Genomic DNA, 27259 nt, shown 5'->3' on the forward strand with positions numbered 1-27259 from the left:
CTTTGTACACAAGAGTGCATTGATCATAAATATACAGCGCTACATCAATAAGTGGGCATGCTGATATATCACTTGATACTTGACTGGACTGTTGTAAAGTTATTTAGACACAGTGTCTCCATTACATAGTTGGTCCCCCAGAGAGCATTTCTTCATATACTGTATATACTGTATGTTTTTTTCAAAAGTAAAATGTCACGCACAGAACAATGAAAACAATAAAGATCCCTTTTAAGTGAAGTAATAATAAGCAAAATATTGTTTTTAATTGCTAAATCTGAATAACTGATTTCATAAAAGATATGTTATTAATACTGTGTATACCATATGGGCGTGACAACACACCGTTCCTCAGTATCTATGTGTGTCTACCTTCCTCTCCGCTCCTCAGACAGAGCGATGAGGGCCAGAGCGCAGCAGGCCTGTCCACTCAAAGTCCATTCAGTATCCTCTCTGCCCAACTGGCTTAATTAGAGACTCATCCAACTTAAGCAGGTGGCAGTGTGTACGCGTTTGTGTGACTGTATTTGTGCATTTGTATGTGCGTCCATCACTCCTTGGCTTACTCCCCAGTACAACAAAATCAGGCCTGGGCACTAGTCTTGTCTCCAGAGAGTCGAGGAGAGCAGTGCTCCACTTATCTGCTGGCAGAGAAATGGATGGGGGGGATAAGCAGGTGCCAGCCACTGTGGTAATTGCTGGGTGCAGCTAACGCACTACTGATGCTACTAGCTTCTCTTTGAGCCAACATTATTCATTTGGATCTGTCAGGAGTGGCAGCAAATGAATGTGAAAAGTTGATGAGGCTAACATAATGGCAGAGGAGATACAAATATGAGATTGAGGTTTAAATGTGGTTCACCGCTGATTGAAAAATACATAGTTTGAATGGGAATGTTTGATTGCAGGATAAATATGTAACCTGCTCTTGATGTTTATCTCTGCCTCTCTGACGAGAGCTGGCGAGTTTGAGGATGGAGAAATGGAGACAGGCAGAGGAATATGGGGGGTGAATGGTGAGAAATCGGACAGACAAACTGGGGGTGGTGTTGGTTGACAGAATATCTGGAGGCTTACTGTGGGCATGTGTCAAAACCAGGATGTGAATAATTGAAAAGGGACAGAGAAAGAGACAGAGAGACAGAGAGAGGGGAAGAGACAGAGAGCAAACAGAAAACAGATGGGAGAAGGCCCTGGGCCAGCCTTTCCCTATTTCCCTTTTGGGATTATTTGTCAGGTTCAATAGATCACATTAAATTCCTATTACCTGTGTACTCGACCGAAGCTAAGTCCAGCCCAAGATCAACTCGGACACTCGTCCTTCTGTCTCTAACTCTGCCACCTCTGGAGGGTCTTTTTTCTACTTTACAAGAGTAAGATTTATGCTTTTAATTCTGGTCCCAGCTATGGTGTTGTGGATGTTGAGGCCAAATAAAAAGTAAACAGCTCTTTCTCCATTTTATAAATAAGACCTTAACTACAATCAACAATTTCATGGCTATGAATCTTTGTGGGTTAGTCCAGCAGAGAAAGTCCACTCCGAGGGTAATAAAAGCCCTGGAGAGAAGAATCGATATTTCAGCCAGGGAACAGCATGCATTTAAACATGGTATATTATTTTAGTGGTCTAGTAACAATGCCATAAAGAGTATGAGATGGCTAGAAGAGAGGGAATATCCCGTCCTGTCACGTTCTGCTGCCATCCGTTATTGTTAAATAGGAAGTGATTTTTCAAAAGGTCAAAGTTGACTCAACTCTACAGGATTCTAACATTACAATTTCCACTTTTACATTTAATAATTGGAAAGTGGAGAACATTCTGTACTCAAATAATGAGGCAGAATCTGGACTAATAGTGGCAAATTTTCCAGAGGCTTCTTCATCTCCAGATAAAAGATTCTGTTTAAATCACACATGAGGACTCTCGGTGAATATTAGAGAATCCTGCGAGCTCAATGTATTAATTAAAAGCCGACTTTAAACACAAATAACATGAAGGCTATTTTAAATGGATTTTATGTTGTTGGTAATTTCTTACACCATGGCCTCTTGTTCGTCAAATATAATCAAACCACACCAGCACAGTCCTGATGAAGCAGATCAGCTACGTTTTTGAATGTATAACTTTGAATGTTGCTTATTTAATCATGAATATTTAATGCTATAGAGAAATACTGAAGACTGGAAGTGTTCAGGGGCTTTAAAACCATGTAAAATTAAGTGTTTTTTCTGAGCTCCAGTTGTTTAGCCTCTCACCTTGCTCAGGGGTGTGTCAGTGAACTGTGACATCGCTGCTGGATGTGGTTACTGGTGATAAAGAACATACCTCTAAACGCACCCAACACTGCTTTTCTATGGAAATTTCTGTTCAGTGTCTTTGGTTATTGTGCTAGTTGTTGATCCTTTTCAAGTTAAACAGCGTTATTTAAGTCAATGCGTACTGCAACACTAGACTGAAAAATGAATCTTTAATGTCATCCGTACATGATGAAGACTGTTTGACTTAACTATTCCACAGTTAACACCTTTTGCTGGCTAATAAAAGATGAGTTTGATGAGTGCTTGAAGATATTTCTTTAAAATCAAACCAAAAAAATCTTAATTTTATTCTTTGTATTCACTTATATATTTACAGGAACTGTCAAACGTTACGATACAGGGTCAGTGAAATTAGGTCAAAAGTCATTACATCAGATAGCAAAAACATGATGAACATGATATAGGTATTTAGTTGCAGAAAGAAGGCCTGTTTAAATTCACTGATCAACAATGTCATATCTGTCCTCCTCTTCTCATTAAAATGAACTCAATACCATCTGACTTCTTTTGGTCATTTTGTTTTTTGATTGTGCAGTGAGCTGTTTTGCAAATGCCCTATTCTCTACTTCAAGATCTCATAAATATTCACCCTCAACATCAAATAATAGGGAATGTCAGAATGAGGAGCATTTGAGATATTCTTTACTTGGCGTTTTGTTGGCTTTGACACAAAAATAGCTACAATTTCCTCTGTGGCAATCTTAAAAGGTTCATTCTGAGTGTGATTTTAAGTGATTGCTATTCCTGTGTTTAGGTGTTTGCTATGTAGCTTGAGTGAGAGGGAGAGGGAGTAAAGATGCTGGCTGCCAATTTTGAATGCCAGAACTAATACAAACATGTATTGAGAGGGTCAAGATTGCAGCCATTTGCCTGTCAACTTAATGAGTGTCTGAAAGAGTGGAGTAGTGAAATGTAGTGCTGCATGCCTATTTTTTTTTAGTGCAGCTATTTAATATTTGAGGGAAACGTCTGTTTCTGAGTGTGAGTGCTGTTTCTGTAAAATGTCTCAGACATAATTGCTTTTGGCCAATTGTGAATAACCCGAACAAAAATTGCTTCATTAAGTGAAGAGATGAAGAGGACAGCAACAATGAAAAAAGTTGAAGAGTCAGGAAAGGGTTATATTGAGAAAAAAGGCACTAATGAGGAAAATGCGGACGGTCAGACAAAGACAGTGGAAAAGATCCACAGGCGACAAAAAACACAGACACTATTGTGCAGACATTCCTGTGCATAAATGCATCAGAATTGTGTTGATTTACTGGGCAAGTACACATGTATAGACACACGGGCAGGGTGTGGAAGGTGAGCACAGAAAATCTCATTACACGTTTCCATCCACACCAAACTTCTGATGGTGGCAGGCGTGGACATTAGAAAGCCAGCCAGTTTGTCCTAACTGAGCTGGAAAAGCACATTTTTCTCTGTAGACTAAATGCCAGCTGTACAGATCAAACAGCAGTCTGATCAATTACAGCGAGAACCTTTGAACCAGCAAATGCCACCCAGAGACTTCACATCTGACAAGGTGGTATGGAGGGCATGAACGGACAAAATTAATGCAACAGAGGAAGACTCTTTTTTGTCAGATATTAAAAAAATAAAATAAAAAATACACCTTCATGCAAGCGCACTCTTAATCACACACCCATAGAGAGACACACACTTACAAACACACTGGGTGCCAGTCTTCCCCGTTATCAACCACCAGCAGTGACAGATCTCATCACCCTTTTTACATTCTCCTAATTGCCTCCAAACCACAGCTGACATTATGTAAAAATAAATTGACATGACATCTTGTAAAATGGAGGCTTTGAAATGGAAATGTTTGTCAGACAAAGGTTTTCTCTGAAAGGTTCTTTGTGTTTGTCATCCTTCATTGTGCAAGACCCTGGATGATTGACTTCCTTTAGCTAGCTGAGGGGCATTGACATTTCTATGCCCTTCTACAAAGATGGATACCTTTCTATCGAGCCACCGCTCGTCCAAACAGCATGCCCGCTCAATGGACCATGTTGTGTTGTGTCAATAACTATAACGCTGCTGTGTGTGTTGTTGTGTGTGTGTTTACAGTGGCATTAATGAGTATGAGCATATTGTTGATGTGAATGTATATATCTCTGTAAGGACTATGTGAGTGAAGAGTAAAGGAGTCTCTAAACCTCACTGAGTGTTTGTATTCCTGTGTGTGTGTTTGTGTGTGTTTGCAGACTGGATATCCACAGCTGCGAGCATCAACTTAATGGATGTGTGTTTTAGTACGCGTGTGAATGCACCCAAATGCACAAATGTGAAGTTGCCAAGGGATTCTCTTGCCTCCCACCTCTAACTCTTTAGGGCAATGGCGTCTTTCTGTTCCCAGAAAGATCGCCTACGGCAACAATACCATTAAGGCTGCACTCATCATTTTATATTAACGGATCAAATGACTTCATGTAATCTGAAGGGGGTTCCTCATAGTGATAAACCCACCAACGGATTATCACCTGACTCAGCCCTGTAGAGCCTTTTAGTGTCTGTAAGCTCATTGTTATAGATTTCTTCCCTGCAATTTAACTGTTCTGGTTACCTCTCACTGCTCTCATCAACTTTGTTTCCAACCTCAGCAGGTTGCTGTTTCAGCCAAAAACCTCTGATTAACTCAATACCTACCCAGCACCATGTGGCACACAGACAAGGTTAGCAACTAGCTGGAGAACACAGTGGAGCATTTAGCAGATAAAGAGCCAGATATTTCCCTCAGGAGTTGGAGAAGACCAAATGGGAAAAAAGGCAAGTAATTAGAGATCATCTTGTGATGAGATCACACCAGCTGCGACGCCTGTCAACATGTTGACGTCGCCAGTACTCAGTTCTTACCACTCAGTGCCCATGGGTTGGACCACACCTATCTTCAAACTTTGCCTTAATTTTGATCTCAGCAACACACCTGCAGGGTTGTGACGCTAGTGCGCTGACAAAATCTGTCCACAGACAGACATATGAATACCTGCCAGAGACACACACACACACACACACACACACACGCACACACACACAGGTCAAAACAATATGCTGTCGTGGCTTACATTAATAATATGACCCAGTGCACAATAAAAGACACCAATGTGACTGTATTGGAGAAACATTAGGCAAATTCAAAATGCTAGCTAGCTGTAAAGCAAAGCTGCAACTTGTAAAAATCTGTTAAACTACAGGCCCAAGCAACACTAAGGTGGAGACCGTCAAAGACAGTTCTGTTGCCATCACACACCTTTCTGTTGTCGCAGCTTAATAATAATACAGGAGATCCTCGTTTGTCACTGGACTTCTGCCCTGCCCCCAAAATGCTTTTGCTTCCTCAGAAAAAGAGTTTTGGGTGTTAAAGTAGCATGTCAGGGAATAGTTGAGACGAAAACAATTAAGAGGTGTTCATTTTAAACTTTTAGTCTAAAAAATACCTTCCATGTTTTTGTACCTAAAACGCCTGGATTGCAACATGAAGGATTATAGAATAAAATGATTAAGTGAAAAGATGTGAAAGATGAGGAACATGGGTTCTTACGCATAATGACTAAAGGATTACTGTGTGGTAAGTATAGAATTATGATAGGATTATTATATTGCCAGAGTGGATACTGTATATTGGTCTTCTAAGAGGGCTACATATCCCCTAATGTTCTTAATCTCAAAGATACTTGAAAATGATTGCACAATGTGATCTGAATTCAATCTTTAGAAGAGGCTCTATAAATAAAAGAAATCCTTCAAAATAATATCATTTCACCATGCTGGATTTCCAGTGTAAACATGGCATCAATCCCTTTAAATGAACTTCTTTAAAGGAAATGAGATATTTCTGTTTAGCAAGCAGCAGACAAAGGTTAATTGCAAACAGGTTAATTAGCAAACTATGGTTGCTCAAACATGTACATAACGCACTCAGAGATTCTTGATTCTATTCTATTTTGTATCTGTTTTGGAAATCATGCCACATGATCTTCCTCCTCACCAGATGGATTTTGCCCATTCGTGAAAGCTCCAGAACAGCTACTAAATGGACCTGGTGGTGAGATGGTTTTGTCTGCTGCTGCTTCAAGGGTCCAAAGTTAACTTTCAGCCTCAACTCTTAAGCCAACATAGATGAGATATTTGCATTGTGCTCAGGAAAAAACTGAAATTCTAACATTAATAATTCCATGACCAGAGGCAAAACTTGTGCTGGCAAAGGTCATGGGATATGATTGAAAACACCTGCTAAACAGATGTTATATATTTTGTCAACTGCTGTTTTCAAGACTAAGACTTTTTTAATGTTTACAGGTATAGTTACACTAAGTTTATTAGGTATATATTGTATGCTTACTCTGACAAGCATGTCGTACATCTAGTTTCCGTACTGTAGGCATACGTTACCTGTGTGTCTGCTAGCACTTTTAAATGAGTTGCCTGTGTTCGTCTGTTTGTTTGTGTGGATGTGTGTGCTAGCCGTAGACTGTGGAGTACTGGGCCTTCAGCTGTGTTTAGGTGCGGGTGGATTAAAAAGGGATCAGGATCAGCGGGGAGAAGAGGAAACAGACAGACTACACAGCAGCTCTGGTACAGCCCAAGGCTCTGCTGTTCTCCAGAGAGCTCAGCGCAACCCCGATCTAACCTATCTGAGGATCCACAGTCTGGAGAAAAGTCCTTCATCCTGGGGTTTCTGGTGAAAACAGAGACATTTTTTCCCTTCCCTTTTACTTGGCTAAGATACTAGGATGAACAGGGATATGTTACCTAACCACTTGCCCAGGCACAATTACATCTTGGAGCTCAGACGATGTACTCAGAGCCGCACGCAGGCAATGATCCAAATCGTCAGGGTTTACATGATTTCCTCGTGCGTCGAGGGGAAGCGAGCAAAGTGAGCCTAAAACTCGCCTTGTAGACATTTCCAAAAAAGAAAAATCACACCATGACATGAAATATAAAAAAACAGCTAAAGATTCATCTTAATTCATATGTTGCACTGTGAAAATGTGGATTTGTGAGTGGCATGTGTGTGTGTGTGTGTGTGTGTGTGTGTGTGTGTGTGTGTGTGTGTGCGTGTGTGTGTGTGTGTGTGTGGATGCGTGTGCCCACAGTATGTTTCAGACAGGGCTTCGCTTTGGTTGACAGAGCTGCTGCAACATTCATAACAGCCCTGGGAAAATGTAATGAGGTAAAGTGTCACAACATCTCACATCGCTCTGCTAGTCTTCAGTTCTGACAGCTTGACTCTGCTCACCAACGCTATGTGTATCTGTGTTTGTGTCTGTGTGTGTGTGTGTGTGTGTGCGCGTGCGTACGTGTATCCACTGGCTCCATCTTCAGTCTGTTTATATTTTGTGTGGGAGGGGGCCAGTGGCCAGGAAAACGAAACAAGGGACAAGAGAAGCGGTGCAAGCTGCCACAGTGCCACCAGTGTCATACAGCTGCACTCTATTTCTATCTCCTCTCCGACGGAGACAGAAGGAAACTTTAAAATGACAGAAAATGCAGAATAGATCCGGATCATCACCATACATAGATTCTTTTCTTTTTTTTTTTTACTTTCACTTCCATGTCTCTTCCTTCTCCTTCTCTTCATTCCCTTCCTATAGCTAGAAGTAAGTTCCCCTCCTCCTCCTTCCCTCATTGCCTGCAATACTTCTATTTTATTAGTCACTTCAGAGTCCTCAGAGTCTCTTCACCTTCTATTTTCTCTCCCTCCCTCTGGACATCCCTAAATGGCAAGTTTATCCTCCTTCGCCCTGTGGGTCTTACCAGGCTAATTTCCTTTGAGTCAGGAGGTTTTTACAGGTGTCCCTTTAGGGCTCCTGGTGTTAGAAGTGGCAGTGTCCCTCTGGGCCGTGTGGGGTTTGGCTTGTTCCTTGACAACTTTATCTGCCCGAGACGCTCAGGGTGTGATCATTAACACAAATCAGCTCCACTTAAAGCAGATACAAATCTGGATTAAACTGGATTGCATATACTGTTGTTTTCTCTCCTTCAATCTGCTGCTCCCTCCTTCATTTTCTCTTTCATAGTTCGTTCCATTCCTCCATCTTTCATTTGTCTCCCTTCTCCCCCAGACTTTATTACTTTTACTTTTACCTTCCGCCCTTCCATCCTCCCTATGTTCTCTCCTTCCCTCCTTTCTCGCTTCCTACTCTCTCGGTCCTTACCTTTCTGAGTGTGCACACTTAAAAAATACAATAACTCTATTCTTAAAGTAGAGCAGATCCCCGGAGGGACGAATGACAGGCTATTCTCTGCCTCCTGTCGCTATTTCTGACATACTTAAATAGGAAACAGTAGAGTGAATTTATCTGTTTTTTCCTTAGTGCTGTCAAAATCAATTAATCACTGACACTGAAATTATATATGGATGTGTTTCTGAGTGGAGGGACCTATGATGTTGAATCTTTAAATCTATTTCTGAAAAGAAATGCCTTGTGAACCAAACAAACAGCCTCTGGTAAATCTTAAGGAAGAATTATTCACTTTTTTTCAACTAATTTGTGTCTAACAGTCAGTCATACTCAGGCCTGGTCAAGGACTTTACCCTCTCAATCATCTTTTCTCTGTCTCTTTCTCTTTCATGGCTTCATGGTCTGTGTCTCTGTGTCTCATTCTTGACTATTTTTTTCTACATCCCTGGGCTGCTACCAGTGAGATAAGAAATAATCCCCTTTGTATTATTGGGTTAGGTCACCACAGTGTGTATAGTATGTACTCATGTTTGTGTACATACAGTATTACGTTATTGTTACTGTTGATTTTCCAGACAAATATTGTGATTGTGATTTAAATTGCGATTATTTTCCAAATATTAAACTACAGGCCTGTATTTGTGAAGCACGTTATCTTAAAGCGAAAAGATAAGATTTCTGCTTGTTGTCGGTCCTTCCAGTGTTTTGCTTTAATCCAGAGAGTCACAGATAAGTAATCTTCTAGATTTAGCTAGTGCTCTGTAGGGAAATTGACCAATTTAGCTTGTGATAAAAGCAACAAACCTCTGGTAAGTTCTGCATTGTTGCTGCTTCAGCTAATGTTAGCTAACCTCAGCATCACAGACTGACAGGACAGACTGTGTCACAGCTCTGAATGCTGGAGGTCTAAATTCAGAGGTTTTAACGTTATCCTCTAAGCTCAAAACAATAGAGTGCTGCAGGGATGAGGGTATTTTTGTAGGCCAGGCCGGAAGTTAGCATCACCCTGGGCCCCCTCGACAAAAAGCCAATGGGATTTTTGGTTTATGATGCTTTGCATTTCATTCAGCATGATAATCTTCACAAATGAACACCACTTTTATGATACATACAATATAATACCCAGAAGTAAAGAGCTAATGTTAGGCTATAAACAAACTTGTTAGAAACTGGCCTTTTCTAAGAGATGCTTAAAGACATCACGACTGGGGTGTTTACTGATGTATTCTACGTTGTGCATAAAATGTGAAAATGTCTTCAGCCTGTGTTAACCAAAGACCTTATTTCAGGGATCTTACCAAGAACCCATTAAAAAAAAACATAGACTCCGGGGTTGGGGGAACCAGAAGTGCTAAAATGCTAAATTATTTCCTAAAGTTTTAAACAATACTAATAATACATTTTATTTATAGGCGCCTTCCAAGGCACTCAAGGACACCTTACAATGCATAATAAAAGAAAGCTAGTACAAGGCATAAAATGCAAAATAATCAAGTATGGCATTCAATACAGAATAAATTAGAATACATTTTAGGGCACGTTTACACTTGTTAGCTAAAGAGCTGCCTGCAAGCTACCTCTCTGACATTGACCTAATGTGATCACCAATATCTTTTAAAGATGCGTCAAAATAGAAAATTCCTCTTCTGACCAATATTTTGTATATTTACAAGATTAATTTTTCAGTTGCTTTGCCAACTCACATAATTAATGTTAGTTAGCTATTAGTTAGTTGGCTATCACTTTCCACGTTAACAACAGAAATTCATTATCAAAAAAAGCAGTGCTTATTATTTCAAATTTAAATGTTGAAATTGCTATATTGAAATAAAAACGATTAATCATTCAGCCACTTTAAGTTATTTAGAGGTTCCCTGTGGACTTGTAAACAAACAAAAGTTATGTTTACATTCTGCATGTACGGCTGAGGTCTAACAAACATGTTGAGTGCATTTCCTTCCTCATTTGTGACACTGACATTTGCAAAGCAGATTTCTTTGAAAATATCTTAAATCATGCATTGTTTACATCCATGTTTGCTAGAAAGCTGTTGGCACACTGATGGCACCAACTGTTGATCACAGCTATAACCTGAGACCAATGGCAGATATCTTAGATCCACTCACCGAAACACTACTCCATAGAACTAACGGAAATCAAGGTTAAAGGTTATGGGCTATCGAATGAATATAGTCTGTGATGGACCATTTGAGCTAGAACATATGTGTGCATGTTGCTGCATGAGTGCATGTGTTTGTGTGCACTCTAATATGAATGTAGCATATGTGATCTATATTTACCATATTTCTACTTGATGATGTAAGTTTGTGTCCCAGTGTGCCAATATCTGTGTGTGTTGTTATGCGAGTGTCTCAGGAACGCTGGTAGCCCCCCCCGCCCTGCTGAAAACCCAGTTCCCGGTCTTCATGGGAAATCAATTTGTCCCACTTTCTACGTGGCCAGCCTTTATATGCTTCACTTCCTCCTACAGCTGTCACCCAGTGTATACAGAGTCATTGCCTCCATTTACCCAGCACAACACGCACACAAACACACACACACACACACGCTGAGCTAAATCAAACACATATCAGCTACATGCATATTCATTCACTGTACCCGACACTTCAGCTGACGAGTAAATTAGGGAGCGGTAGAAGGGCGGTACAGATGAGGCAACTCAAGGTGGCAAGTGTGTGAATCTGTGTGGTATAGGAGAGTGGAAAAATGGAAATTGTGTGTGTGTGTGTGTGTGTGTGTGTGTGTGTGTGTGTGTGTGTGGTGGACAGAGAGAGTGAAAAAGAGATAAAGAAAGAGAGCTAAGTCCTGGAAACTTGGCCAGCAGCTCATTAATCGGCAGGTGTGTTTATACCAAAGAGATACTGCTTACAGCACTCACATTCGCACACACACACACTCACTCACACACATTCACACACACTGACAGCCCTGCTGCTCATTCTCATTCAACTCTGCAGCCAGTGTGTCCTTTGTTTCTCATTGTCCTGAGGAGTTTGGAGAGGAAAGACTGTCCACACTGATTGAAAAATGGGAAATTATGCCATCCACCCATCTCTTATCTCGTGGGAACAGAGTTTAACTGCACACTGGAACACACCTGCAGGTGTTTGAGGTTGTATCTGTGTGTTTCTACATGTATATCTTTGATGCTGAATTTTTTTCTTTAAATAACTGAATTTGTGTGTTTTTCAGACTACATTTGTGTGCACTGACCAGTTTGTGTGTGCAGAGCCTGTGTCTTTTTGTGTGACTGTGTATCACTGCCTGAATCAGCTGCAGGCTGAGCGGCACCAATCAGGCTCTCCTGGTGGTGTTGGCAGGATTGATGGTAGGAGTATGCATGGTGATGGTGGGGGCAGTGGTGCTGGTGGTGGAGGGTGCAGCCAATCATAATGCTGACTGAAGAATCTAGTAGCATGGATGAATTAATGAGGCATGTGAATACAGGCTGAGCCAGCCAATCATAGCCCTTTAAGAGTTCCTCTGCTACCGACAAACTGTGACAAACTGCTGGTTATCAATCACACAAATGACAAAAACTTCGCCATTCGCACACTCACTGTCCGATCCAGCCTCAGAGCCGCTGTGCTGAGTCATTTGTAACACCACTGTCAAGACTGCTGTAGTTACACCAGTGTCCGACTGCTGTTATTACACTACTGTCAGACTGCTGTTGTTGCTATTTAAAAAACAAGACTATTTCACCAAAAAGAAATTTCAATTAATGATAACATGTTGTTTATTCTCATTCTTTGATGTTACAATTTCACAGTACTTATTTTAAGTGGTATATATTTTTAGTGGAACAATTAGTCTCAGTAGTACTCTGTGTCTGAGGTGAGAAAAACACAAACCCTGATGAGGCAGAGCCGAAACGCGTCACTCTTCTGTTTACTGTGTTGCTGGAGTTTCGACCTCTTTATACTTTTTCTTTTCTCCATGCACCTTGGAATAAACCCAGTTATTCACCATAATATCTTACAAATGTTTATATGTCCATGTGGTTATGTTGTAAGTGTATGACCCTCTTTATATAGTTCCTTCCCTCTTTAGGGAAGGAAAATCTGTCTCTTTCACATAATGCTCTATCTGTTGAAATCTACTCTGCACTCTGATTTTGAGGATTGATGCCTGCATTTAAAGGAATAGTTTGACATTTTGGGAATTCATTTATTTGCCCTCTTGACAAGAGTTAGACGAGAAGATTGACACCACTCTCATGGTAAATTGTACGGTGAATTTCTTTAAGCCACTTTTTGAACTGCCTGCATAGTTTTCAATTTTACATAAAGCTTCCTCTACACAAACATCAGAATCTCCCTTACCAGCAGTCACCTCTATTATATCTGTGCTGTTGGATTGTGTGTGAGCTATCAAATTGTTCATCATTATATGAATCATCATTTTCTAACGACGCGTTCTTTCACCCCCGTGGCCGGCACTGGATGCAACATTACAGGAAAAGTAGAAGCCAAATAGCAGTAAAACTCCCCAACATATTGACCTAACTGCTAGAGCTTGGAGGATTTAGAGCCAAACACATAAATCCATTCCATCATTAATGAAGGAATGAATGGGATGTCCTGAGGGGAGCAGTATGGCAGCACCGGCCCTTTCCATCTGTCTTCCTCTACATAGCCTTGCAACTCACTGAGAATCTGTCTATTTGCTGATTTCTTTTTTTTTTTCCTTTCTACACTTTTGCTTTTAACTCGAGCTCCAAACATACTAATTTCCCTTTCTGCCTCAGTTCACCCCAAATCACCAATCACCAGATTCTTTGCTTTCTGCTGACACACATCTTGACAGCCTGCGTGTATCCACAATAAAACATCCATTATCCTCAGCCGCAGCCTGTCCTTCGCATTTCCCTCTGTCGTCTTTGACCTCATCACTCAGATGTGTGGACAAACTGGAAAGGTGGGTTAGGGCCCAGTGATATTAATAGCCTCAACTTCATGAATCTTTCAGGCTCAATCATAAGAGCTGATGTGAGAGGAGTATGTCCCAGGCGATGAATTAGCAAATACAGAGCGTTTCTCTTAGCCCCTTTAAACATGAGTCATGCATTAGCTCTTCATATAGTCTTGAGTATATATTGGTTTATATAAGGCAGACCGGTGTGTGTGAGAGTGTGAGTGTGTGTGGGAGGCCAGGTGTGTGTGAGAGGAAGAGAGTTATTAAAAAAAAAAAGTTAAAAAAAAAAAGTAAAAAGGAGAATATATTTTGTGCACCCTTTTATGCACACCCTTGTGAGCATATTTGGGAATGTGAGTATGCAGGTGAGTGAGCGTGTGAGCTTGAATAAGTTTCATTTTATGCATGAGTACAGAGGCATTTCTGTATGAATAATTGTATTGGCCTTTGACAGGAAAATACAGAGCAAGAGACAGAGAAAGAAACAGAAGCACGGAGCCAGAGAGGGGGGGTGAAGGGGGAGGTTAGAGGTTGCGGGGGGAGTAAGGAAGTGTGGCAGGAAATGAAATGTGTTATTTGGGAGAAATGCTGGGGGGCTACAGGCTTGTTTTCACCCCTATCTCTGCACTGCGGAGCAATTTCAATTCAGCGCTATACAGTAGGTCTTGCCAAAGAGCAATGTGCTAAAGGGGTGAGGGGAGGATGACAGGAGGGCAGGGAGATGGAGTGGGCAGGAGAGAGGAAATAAAAATGAGAAGAAGAGTGATAGAAGGGGGGGGACAAAGAAAATTAGACACAAAGGAGAAATGGGGGAATTAATAAAGGAGGAGCGTGGGTCGCTTTGCCATCAGTCAGAAACGGTCACGTTTCTGCAGCTGGGGCAGTCATAGGCGGCGCTCGTCCCCCTTGAGTGCAGTGTGAAATGTCTGAAAAGTCTGAAAAATTAGGAGAAGGGATGAAAGAGGAACAACAGGGGTAAAGATATGAAGATGCCGTCAGAGAAATAAACGTAAGTAAAAGAAAAAAAAAATCACATTTAATAAAAAGTGGAGAGGAAGGAAGAGGGAGAGAAGACCCAGATCTAATCACCATGATTGGAAATGAGGTGAGAGAGAGTGGGGAGGTGCAAAATAAAATAAAAAAATCAGATGTGCTTCCTGTCGAGCTGGAAAACAACTCGAGGACATTGCCGTGTGCCCTGATACTACAGAGGATGCGAGAATCTATTCAATTTATTTTGCTGAAATTGACCAGGGACTTTTTCCAACCACCTTTGAATCAGACTGAATGTTACTGTTAGATGATGATGGGACTGTGTAAGTTTGTGTGGCTGTGTTACGACCACCTGCACTCTGGGGCTGTTGGAGAGCAGAGGAGAAATAAATGAGGAATACTGATGAGGAGAATAAGGAGGAGGAAAAAAAGAAAAGAAAAAGAAAACGTGACACAGTCCTTGGAGCGTGTCATTTTGGCCAAATTGTTGAGCCTCTCTGAAGCAGCTCAGGTTATCTCCTCTAATTCATCATGCAAACGACAGAGAAAATGAAGGAGGGGAATCCACACAGTGCCGTGGGAAAGATGAGTGGAGGGGAAGAAAGGGGACAGGGGTTGAAAGACAGGAAGAGAGAATAGTGTGATCAGGGTAATTTCCTCCTCTTAAATAGACTAATTTACCGTCTTGACCTGACAACACATTCTGCATGTGAAATCCAAAAAAAGACACACTACACCTACCAGCGATTAGTTTTGATTTTGCTGTTAAAAGCAAAGAAGAAAACACTCCACTTGAGCTTCTGTCTCAGGTTTTTGGCTGATCCAGATGCATATGAATGGCTGGCAGCACAAAATGATTTACCTGTCTGCTCTCTCTGTCTCCTGACTGATGGGTTGATTGGGGTCTTTCTGAGGAACAAACAGCAGTGGACCCCAAAATAATTGGCCTACCTCCTGCTCCATTTAGAATCCCTGTGATTTGTTGACATGTGTCCACAGATAGACTGAGGCAGGTTAATATGTTTCCTCTACAACAAACCACATTTGAACTAAACAGAAATAGCTGCGGCTGTCAAAATGAATGAGATTTCATTTTTACGAGTCCACAAAGGAAGAAAGAGACGGACAATATAAATGGAAAACAAGAACGTATCTTAACCTTTAAAACAATCACTCACTTCAAGCGACCTCATCACTCTCTCATCTCTGCAGGTTCTCAATCTAAATAAAACTAAAAACATTGTACTGAAATCCATTTTTAACCCTGTTGTATCAAACTGTTTACTGCGGACACGGGCCTCAAGAAAGGGAAATGTGTGGGTGTTCATGTTCCCTCATTAATTTAACTGACATGCCAATAATATGCTGAGTTGACCTGACTATCCATGTGTGGGGAGCAGTCACACAGGAGGATGGAGAAAAAGCTATATAGTTGACAAAACAATCTCAACTCAAGGTCCGCTTACGTTCTTTTTGCAGCCCCTCCGACTGTATCAGTCCTCATCAGCAGGCCGATGTCGCTCAGTAGACGTTCAAACTCACTTCTCAAATATTTTACACATACACTGATTTAACTTGGCAGCTGAACAGACTCAATCAGCTGGTGAGGATCATGTGGCTGAGAGCTTCAAAACAAGCAAATAAGTTGACCTTGAGCTGATATAGTTTTATCAACTATTGTTTTTAAAATCATGATTGAACTGTGATCTGTTGGGGTATGTGGATTAACACGGGACTAGTGACTTTTTGAGTTATTAGAGTTTGTTGATGAGTTTGTTTGGTCGGCAGTGAGTCAGGCACGAAGAACACCGTTGCCCTGGTGCTGGTTCACTCAAAGCATTTACGTTATCAGTTACAGAGTGTTTTGGTGAAAAAAAGCCTGGTGTACTGGGGAAAAGCTGTGCAACATTTTTTCATTTTTATTGACTTAAACTGATCAGCATCCAGCTGTGTGTTTGTTACCACTATGAAGAATTAGTTTCACTAGTGTCAGTCAAAATGTCAACAGTGACAAAGCCCTGATTACTGGCAAATTGGTGAATTTTCTAATGAAAGAACAGTAGACATTTTGACTTGTCATATTAGGAAAAGCACAGGCGACGCTAATAACATTAACAATGGATTTTCAGTTTGCACCTGTGTTTTTTGTGCTGTGACAATCTCATATTAAGGCCTTTGTTTTAAGTTCACTGTATTGAAACATTTTTACTTGAGCTAATGCCATACATGTGTAGTTTTAGCAAGAAAAGTTTCCAATGTGAGAAGAGAAAGAAATGTATATGTTGTCCTGGTTACGTGCTGTTAGTGCTGTTTCCCTATGTTGCACTATATGCTTTTGCATACATGGGTTGCTTGATATGGATTTCACAGGTTTGAGTGTTACTTTGATTGGGTTGCACAGGCTTTGTACACCATCACAGGTGTTTCCAATTGGATGATTCAAGTTCAAGGTGGGTGGAGAATTGGGAAAAAAACGTGTGGGAATTACACAATATCTACCATTTTCTATGTACTAATAGGTAACAAGTTCTGTGTACTAATATGAATGTCAGCTGTCCTGACTTAATGAGTTCAGCAAAACTAAGTGAAAAGTGAGACAGCAGGCACAGTCTGTACACTCACACAGTCCTGAACACCTGAACAGAGGTCTAATCAGACAAAAGAAGTGGCAACACCAGTGTGTAAGAGTTTTAAAGGATGAAAGGATGAAGCCTTTTTTTTTCCTTACTTGCATGTCACTGCTTATCTGTGTTTTTGTGTAAACCAAAAGAAGGATTAGAGTCATTAAGGCTGAGATATATGACTATTTTATCTGGACGTAATCAGTCGAGTAAAATCCCCCAGGGGGGCTTTTTTTCCTTCTTCTTTGTTTTTGTTTTATTCTCTCATATCTGTGAACAAATGTTCATTCCAGTTTGGGTGAAAGAAAATATAATTTATTATTGTATCTCAACACAGAGCCATCAATCTGACAGGCTGGGTTGTGCTTCATTAATTACTTATTCTGCTGCAGGATTCAGACTTTACCAAGTGGTTGTAATGATCAAAGGGAAAGTAGAACCGAGGGCCGGGCAATCTGGCCAAAGTTCATATGATAATCTATTTTGATAGAATCAATCCGCGATCTGAATTGCGATGTACTTGAACTCGTGTGATCACATGAATGGTTTTGCATACGGTTGCCTGGACACCAAGCCTGTCACTTCAACTGAAGGCTAAAGGCCTAACACACAAATCTCTGCAGTCTCTTTCTGCTCTGACTGGAAGTTGCGATTCATAACTTTTCGCTGCTTTGACGGTTCTTTCAGATGTTTGTCCGCTCGGCTGTTCTTCGCTCACAACGCTGACCTTTGTTTACAAATTGTGTCACAACCAATCACAGTTTTTGCTTAGTTCATATAGAGAATTAATCTGGACAGCACTGTTATTTATTTATGAGAAGCTACTGTATATGTAAGTACTTTAATTTGAAAGTTCAGTCGCTGCTTTGACTCATCCTGCCTCGTGTCTGCAGGCAGGTCTTTCGTCCGGGGGATGGACTGCAACTTCATCTTCAGCTCTGGTTGCTACGTAAAAAAAAGTTTTCTTTTCTTGACACTTATTTGACCTCGATGGAGAAGGAGAATTCATAAAGACAACTGCAGTATGGAGAGAGTCCAACTGCACTTACATGTTTTTTTTTAGTTTTTTTTTTAAAACAACTATTTATAACACAAGGACGATAAACACTCCTTTCCTAACCACAAAAACAAAGCAAACAGGATTGAAATGTTGGAACAAGATAACATGAAAGGAATATACAACTAGAGAAAGTTAAGCCATTAAAATAATAATTAAATTTAAAAAAAAGGAACCGAGTGAGAGGCCAGAATAAATTACTTCAGACAAAAGACATAAGTATATAGAGTTTTGACATTTTTGTACATTTGTTAAGAAGAGAAAATTACATTTTTAGAGCATTCCACAATGTGGGTATTTAGTGAAATGACATTTACGTATATAGTATTTTGTTACGATGGTGTTGTTGTTAATTATAAATTCACTATGCCTGTTCAACAAGATGATTCCTAAGTGGATATGAAAGAGAGGAAATCTATATTTATGGATTTGGAGCTCAGCCAATTATGCAAAGATTGGGATTGCAAGTTTCGGAGCATATCACAAGCATAAAATAGGTGCTCTGCTGCTTGTACACTTACATGGGTCTGCTGTGGTGAAACTACATTGGTGCATTACTGGAAATGCTTCTGCGGCAAGAAATCGGTGTTCCTTCCGTAAAGGAAGGTCCCGTGTATCCTAAGCTAAAGGAGATATGATGGGAAGTATTGAAGCTCCTTGTTCTGTTGTTCTGCTCAGGTGGAAAACTGGCACATGTGCCACTATGCCAAGCTCGCCGAGGCTGCAGAGCAGAACAAGGACTGCCACTGCCAGCTTCAGTTAGCGGATTAGCTGTTGTTAACAATGGTCTGGTTAGCAACGACTGAACTTTCAAAGTTAAATATCTAAATGTAACACAATTTATCTGAAAAGCAGATCATACGCTGAAGGAAGTCCTCGATATTAGATCATCAGATCGCCCTCCCCTAGAACAACCTAGTGTAGATTTCTGACATGAGGGTTACACATAATTGTTCATGTGTCTTAATGACACCTTTGAATGAGACAGGATAAAGTAAAGAATACAGACGAGGTGAAGAACTTTCTAAAGATGAGGAATGCTAACACTGAGATGTCCACATCAGCTTCTCTCTCTCTCTCACCCTCATAAATATTAACTAAAGACCCATAGTAGAAACACAAGCCATCAATAATGCAGCTCCCAAAAATGCTTCTTCCCAAATAATTGCAGCTGTAAGCCAAGTCCTGGAGACAGCCTCTAAGGTGTGCTGCAGCTGTGGTGCCACTGCCTCATTTTGCCTCAATAATCCTCTCACATGGAGAGCAGAGGCAGTGCAGGGAATACTGGTCAATATGCCTCTCTGGCTATAATGGGGCTGTGGTGGCTGTATCTAAACTTGTTTACAATTGGAAGAGAAAGAAAGAGGCCCTCAATAAGCTGCTCAACTGAAAATGATGAACTGAAGGAAATGAGAGCTGTGGGTGTGAAAGATTAGAGCATACATTTTTTACAGCCTAATTCCTCCAGAACAGCACTGTGTTGTGTGGGTTAAATTGTGGTCAAGCGTTTGCTGCAATTAACCTTTCTGCCTTTGGCTGTAATTAATATTAAAATCATCAGATATGCAGCTATTTAGGAAAATAATCAACATCACAACACATTAGTAACACCGGGAAAGGCAATTAAAGACTCTAACAATAAAAGTTGAAAATGAAAATCAGGTTGGCCTCAAAACCCAACAATGGCTTATTGACATGATACATTCGCAAGACGTTGGATTTCGGTGACTTAACAACAAAACTTAAAATCAACAAAATATCGGCTAACGTCAGCATTTTACGTCAAATTGGCGTTGGTTTTGGACGTTGTCTTGACATTGAATTTTAACAACCTGATGTCACAACCTACATTCAACCAAATATCAGTATGTCTAAACATGTTGGTGGCTTGCTGCTTGCCTGCAGGGGACGACACATGAGCGCAGAACTAATCAGTAAATAACAGATCATTTACGAATGTGCTCCTCCCAATATTTTGGCTGAAATGTAACAATTCATTCTGATTGTCTCTCAAAGCTTTAAGTTTTGTCCACAGGAGAATCCCCAACCAGAGCGACTGCAGCAAATAATTACAAATTACATGCGTGTGTGTGTGTGTGTGTGTGTGTAATTCATGCAGTTAACACGCATTTGTCACAATTGATCCGATGCTAAAATGTTGATTGATCTCCAACGTCGTTTATGCACAGACACACCTAAATGTTGAATAATATGTTTTTTTGGGTAGAAGTGTTAAAGGTTATTGATAATCAAGCCCAGGACAATATGCCTCTTTTGACCATTGACCCCTGATCTTTGACCTTTTTTCCATAAGTAATGACCCTTAAAACCTCAGCTTGTAATGTTGTCTTTTGTATGCATGAATGTGGAACACACACAGCTTGGAAAATAGGACTAACACAGGATTCAATTTGCTCTGTGTTTTTCTTTTTTTTTTTTCTAATTCTGATGCGGTATCTTGTTTCATAAGTGTTTACACTTGATCATCATAGTGATTTCACTCAGATAAACATCACATATTTAATCAGAGGAACTGAATGACCCTTCTTCTCCAAGGCTTTAAATACAGCAAATGGAGCTCGATGCTCAAAACAAGTCGTGTTAAAAGAAGAAAACTGCCGTAAGAAACACAAGCCTCAGCCAAAAATGTAAGACTAGAGTTTTAAACGCCCACAATTCACCACAAAATAGTGCATCTTATGTATGTGAGCTAATATTTACTATGCTTCAACCCACGGGTCTTTGGCCAGAGCCCAGAATCAATGTGCCAGGCTGAACGCTGTCAACAACAACTTTGCACCAACTGAGATGTGTTCAAGCTCAATCAAACCCTGTGGGGTACATGTCGTTGAATTTCTACAAGTTTCATTCAGAGGCAGAAAGTCACTTTGATATTTTTTGCCAATGCCGCATCTACTTCTGCTTTTCTTTATTTTTCTGTCTTCCCTCATCCACAGCGGCATGTGTCGCTGCTCCAGCACTTTAATCAGCTACGCCACCCCTCACTGAGCTCATAGCTCCTCTGTGGCCCATGTGTCCTTGCATGTCTTTATCACACACACACATACACAAACACGCACACACACACACCTAAAGGAGTACACAGCCATTTTGTGACAGCCACATTCTCCCATCACACAGCTGAGTGGAAGGATGAGAAGCCTACGACTCTTGGGGCGGAAGGTGAAAACACACACCACACTCACGTAGAAACCCACACACACAGCTGAGCACATACAGCCCATATTCAGCAGTGTCTGTCACAACTGACTGACTTGCAGCATATGGATATTCCCCGTTCGCTTTCAGTCAGGGATCTTGATCCAAAACTGCTGAACCTGACAGGAAAGCTCCTCTTTGCTTTGAGTGCACTGTGATTGGATCCAGGGCCCTACTAAAAAATAAGAAAACAAAGCCCACAGAGGGAAACTAGCTGGCATCTTTCTCCTGAATTCACTGCACAGAAGAGTACATATGCTGAATGTTATCTCAGCATATGTCCGTCTCTCTTTCCCTTATGCCACAGTGACACAATATCTATCTGCAGCTGCTGACCTCTGAGGTTTCTCTCGCTCAGACCTGACCTGGCAGTAACTCACCGATCTCGCAGCTCTCCCCGGAGAAGCCCTGAGGACAGTAGCAGCTATAGCCGTCACCTTCCTGCAGGCAGCTCCCTCCGTGGAGACAGGGGTTGGTCTGGCAAGGGTTATTCTCCACTGTAAAGAGATACATAGAGAGTGGAGGAGGGTTAACTGACAAATGTAGATTTATAATCTATTTTCTACAGAGAAAGAACATTACGAAAGTGCCTGCAATGTTAAAAAACTATGGCAGGCAATGAGACAGTATTATGCCCCTCTCTTTGTCCTTACATAACCTTTCTCCTCGCTGCTGTCAGTCAGAGACGGAGGAAGAGTAGAGTGGGCAGACAGAGCGTAAACTTATCCCTGTCTCTATGACTTTCTACAGGGTGACAGATTGGCTGTTGTTGCATCTGTCGCGCCCCTGTTTATCATGACTGATGCTCGCCAGGCGAAGGACAATGTGCTGAGTCGACCACCTACTGCCGTTCTCCTGCCTCTCATCCCAGGTCCTACTGATGAGTCACGGTCCTCATAAATTAGCTGATCATCACCCAGTCATGCATACTGGTGTGCACCTATTTTTATGGCACATTATCGCGGTGGAGAGGAAGTAATAAACACATTTTATGTTGCAGGGCTATAACTTCATGCCTTTCCCTGGGAAATGTTTTGGCGGATGAATGGTTGATATTGAGAAGATTAAGTCATAATTATTGCTCTTATATTTTAGGATGCGTCGGAGGAGGAGGATTTGACAAGGACAGTTAGAGCTCAGAGCAGGCCACTAGTCTGGATTTTTTATTCTAAGTGCAAAGAAGGACTGTGGGGAACTGGCTAGATTAAGTGTCTTTTTATTATCCAATCCTGATAGGATTGCAGCCCCTGACACAATCTGTCAGGCTATCTAATACACTGCATCTTCTCCATAATAACAGCCAGACTCACTTAATCATGTATGAGCAGGAAGATGTTGTGCAGAACACAGAGTGCAGTTCCCTTGGAAGTCTGGGAATACTCTCATTTATATGTGTGTGTGTGTGTTTATGCGTGTATTTGTCTGCAAGCATATGTGTGCGCATTTCTGGATGTTTGTTTGACCCTGACTCATTGCATGCTGGTGAGATATAACGTGAGTGTATGTTCAATTTCCTGTGAAACAGGGTGATGGACTCCCACCGCTGCAGACAGGCTGATGTTGATACACTGGGCAGGGAAGATGATGGAAAGGCTGCCTTTGAAAATACATAAAAGTGATTCGCTGAATGAGGAAAACCATTAGAGACAGGCTCATTTCTTAAATCAACAGTGGAGAGGGAAAAAAACCCAACACTGCACGTGATCTGAAAACATAACATTGCTTAAAGGTTAATGATATACTGATGGAAAAGGTAAAATCTGCAGGTGCTGAGCAGCGCATGACATGTAAAATAAAAAACGTACACTGAACATGGTCAATGTGAGCGCCTGGTTGGGTCTAAAAATGTCAGGTAATGGAAGAGATGAAATGGAGGAGAGAGGTGAAGGGAAGGAGCTGTTGGAGTCATTACCCATCCATCCATCCTCTTAGTAAGAGTCAATAATGTTTCGAAATTCAGCCATCAAACTACGGCAGAAAAACATTATGAGAAATAAATTTTTTATATGTTAAATTATTAGTGTTTGGGAATAAAGATGCCAAAGGTTGTGAAGCTGCTACCTTAACTACGTTTCCCAGTTGCATTAGGGTACCATAACAAATAATCATGTAATGTGTCTAGAAGCAACAAAATGCTACATCCACACCAACCTCTGCCCAAACATATCACTAACCAGAGCCTGTTGCTTTTTGTGATGCCTATCCTCCGCCCAACCTCACCCCCACCCAAGCCAGTTCTCAGTGCAATGCCTGACCATAACTTAACCTGAGCCTTCACCCCAACCATGGAAGGCAAGACTAAGAGAATAAGGAGAATAAGACTTTGACTTTCTGCTCCGCTCTCTCTGCCTCCAACTGCAGGTGAGGCCAATCAGTCAGACTTTAAGAGCCAAGAATTGTTCTCAAAAAGCCACGTCACATCACATCATGCACATTCACCCTTCGATTGGTTTTTAATGATGCTGCTGTTTAAAAATCATTTAATTGACTTCTGACAACAGTCAGAGGTGAAACTTTACTGAAACGATGGGCAACTTCGAAGCGTACTGCATCAGCAACAAATCTCTTCATGGTTGACAGGAGTGGGAGGTAGGAGGAGTCTGCAGGCCAATGTTATGACAGCACTCACTGAAGAAGGAAGGTGCTACAGTGAGAGACAACACTGCCCAATATTATTCATAACCAGAATCAACAGTTCAATCATAAAATCTTAAAAAAACAACAACATGGTTCAGCTGTGTTTAGTGTGTATATCCACAAAGCTTCTCTCCTCAATAGTTTGTTGACCATCTCTCTGGGAAGGAGAAATTCTTTTAATGCCCAAGAATTTGAGCAATGAAGTAGATCCATGATTTGCTTGAGCAAAGTTTCTAATGCAGTCCATATTCTCATTCTGAATAGCAGCTTTGTGTTCGGCAATAACGGTGGGTTCAGTGACCGCATCTGTAAAATCTGGAGACTGGAGCTGACAACCAGGTAGTTTTTTTGGGGGGCCTCATCACAGTGAAACATAACATTACCTGCTTATTGTGTAATATAATTGTGAGCCATTCCTTTATCAGTGAAGTGTATGGAGGTGCACTGCACTGGTCTGACAACCTGAATAATTTGTTTTGAGGTTAATTACACCACAAAGTATGTAACTGCATCTATGTATTACATTACTTAACAGTACATGTCTTTCGGTGTGATATAACTTTGTTGTATTAGGCACTGAGTAGCTTGTATTGAAGCTTGTTACTTCCAACAAAAGTGTAGTGTTCCTGTAGCTTAACCACCAATGAAGAGTAGCCTGGAGCTTCACTGGCCACAGTTTAAAAGAAGCTTCTCCAATGCTCTAAATTATGATAATTCATGATGTTAATCTGTTTCCAACACCATAGAAAAGACCCAATGTGATATGACTTTCACTGTTCATTATAATTGTTGCTTCTATGTTGTTAAAGTTTGCTCAAATTATTGTTTTTCTGTTGCCACATTTTGCTCTGCACTCTGACGTCACATCAAGCATGGGTGATTTCGGGGGGTGGGGGTATTATCAGCAAGTACTTTAGCAATTAAATTAGGTGATGTGACGTGAAAAGCCATTTGACTCAAACTTCGACTACGCTCACTCAGAGTGACATGTCCAAAACGTCAAAAATGTTGCACTTCTGTAGAATAAACTTTTCAAGGTGGCTTCAGCCTCATTTTTCTATAAAAATGCCAACAGTACCTTCAATTCCAAGTGGTCGGTTTTGTCTAATCCACTGTGAAATTCAACGTCTTTGTTGAAAGATCAAGGTGACATTTTATAAAATAATTTGAAATTGTGCGTGTGTGTCTGTCTGTGTGTGTGTGTGTGTGTGTGTGTGTGTGTGTGTGTGTGAACAGCTAAAAAGGTAGCTAGCCTAGATTAGCAGGGTCACATACTTGCTGTCTAAATCTAATATAGACAAGAGCACTAAGAAAGCTGGAGGAACTAACTTTGTAAATACTGCAGTTTCCCCTTGTGTGAACATTTTCCAAAAGTAGAGTGCAGAATCTCTCGTTCTCTTTTTTAGGTCTCATTTAAGTTCTATGCCATTGATTTTTTTGGCGTAAAATAATCAGCCTAGAAAGGTGTAAAATGAAGACATTACAACCCTTCTGTCTGCTACACCGTTTTCTAGCCAGCCTGAAAACATTGAAGCCTTTTTTCTCAACTTGTTGTTAATTTGAAAATTTGTGAAGGTCATAGAAATGTGTCAGAACAAATTTGTTCATGTACAAAAGACAGCATGCTTGCAAACTGGTTAATGCACAATATATACTGTGTTGATTTAGCAGCATTTAAGGTTTAATGGCTCCCTCCTTGGTTACAGGTGCTTGCCATTAAAACCAGTTGTGTTTAAAAGCCCAAGGCAAAACAGAGAGGGGAATTTTTATTATCACCAAGCCTTTCAAAAATGCAAAACTGTTTGCATGAAGATCTACAAGAAAAAAACAGTGCTGACACTAACCCGAGGCAGAGAGGAAACCAAATACACACAGCAGATCTGTCCTGTTTAAAAGCAGGAAAAAAAAAACAAGGCTATGGACATCTTCTTATAATGACCACCCAGTGGACATGTATCACAGTGGGCATTTTGGGATGTCATATCAGGAGATGCACAGGTGTTACCACCAGCATCGCAGTATATATCATTATATTCAATATAGGTGAGCTACTTCCAGGGTGCTGGTATTGTGCATGCTCGCTCATTGTCAGGGCTTACTGGGACACTTAATGGAACTGAGCCATTGCTAATGAAATTTATATCACCTGTGCTTTTCCTGCTACAGTACAACCTATCAAACATAAGTTTACAGCCATGCAAGCAGCACTGTGAGGCTTTACCTAGGCATAGTAGCGCCTTGAGCTAAATGCTGAGTTTAGCAATCACACAACAATGCTAACGAGTTGTTTAACACATCTAATGTTTACCTTATTTACCTTATCTATAATGTTTCTCTTCAAAAATGCTGAAGCTTGTTAGCATGCTAGGTAACACTAAACACAAAGTATGGTAAATATATCAGTAAACAAAATATTTGACGAAATAGATGGAAGGTCAGGGGATGACCAAAGATATTACAAGTCGACATAAACATAGATGTCTGAACTTAATTTCACAGCTGTGCCTAAAATATCTGAACCACAAATGTCAACGTCATGGTTGCGCTAGAAGGAAAATCAGGACCAAAGTTATTAGAATTTATCCTTTGGGAACTGTGAATGTAAAACATTAATGCCGATCCATCCAGTAGTTATTGAGACATTTTAGTGTTGGACTGATTTGACCGACCGAATGAAATATGCTGAGGCAAAGATTGAACTGCCTGAGGCAAGAGTTCTGTTAAAAATACTAAAATTTTATTGGTTTTCTTCAAAATACCAATATATTTGTTTTTTTTTTTTTTAAAAAAAGGTTACATAAAGTTAGGAACATCTCACAACGTACGTGTGAGCTTTATAAACCCCTCCCTATGCATTTATCTGCCTGAGACACACTTGTACTGTCAAAAGATAAGTCTGACATCTGAGTATCTCTGCATGCAGTTATGGTATTAAATCTCAGCCACACAAACGTCTATCCACTCTGAGACACAGCTCAGGCGGACATGTATCTGCTGTGGTGGAAAAAGCAGTGATGCACACAGTGTAACTGACAGCTAAGGACCGCGTCATCTAGTAGCCTTAGCGAGGAGGGCTTCAGGGGCCAAAAAGGTGAACTTATCATGACCATTCCCCCAGTCAATCACACCGCAGAGAGTGACACTGTAGCTCCACTTCCTGTTGATATCTGCATCAATACTGCACATGGGTTTTCTTTGCCATCATGAAGAATGAGAGTGACTCATCTTAGTAAGTGGATGTCATTGCCAACTAATAGGGGAAGTTTGGAGCAAAGCTAGTG

At 40.8% G+C, this 27259-nt stretch overlaps 1 protein-coding gene across 1 annotated transcript in view; it reads right to left on the reverse strand.

Annotated features, from left to right (window-relative positions):
- The window catches only part of ncanb (neurocan b), a 149599-nt gene that overhangs the window by 40149 nt on the left and 82191 nt on the right, over positions 1–27259 (reverse strand). The window contains exon 10 of the mRNA XM_056378756.1: positions 21722–21838. Within this exon, the coding sequence (XP_056234731.1) occupies positions 21722–21838 (117 nt within the window). The remainder of the gene's footprint in view (positions 1–21721; positions 21839–27259) is intronic.

This window comes from Seriola aureovittata, chromosome 6 (assembly GCF_021018895.1).
Source record: "Seriola aureovittata isolate HTS-2021-v1 ecotype China chromosome 6, ASM2101889v1, whole genome shotgun sequence".
Lineage (NCBI taxonomy): Eukaryota > Metazoa > Chordata > Actinopteri > Carangiformes > Carangidae > Seriola > Seriola aureovittata.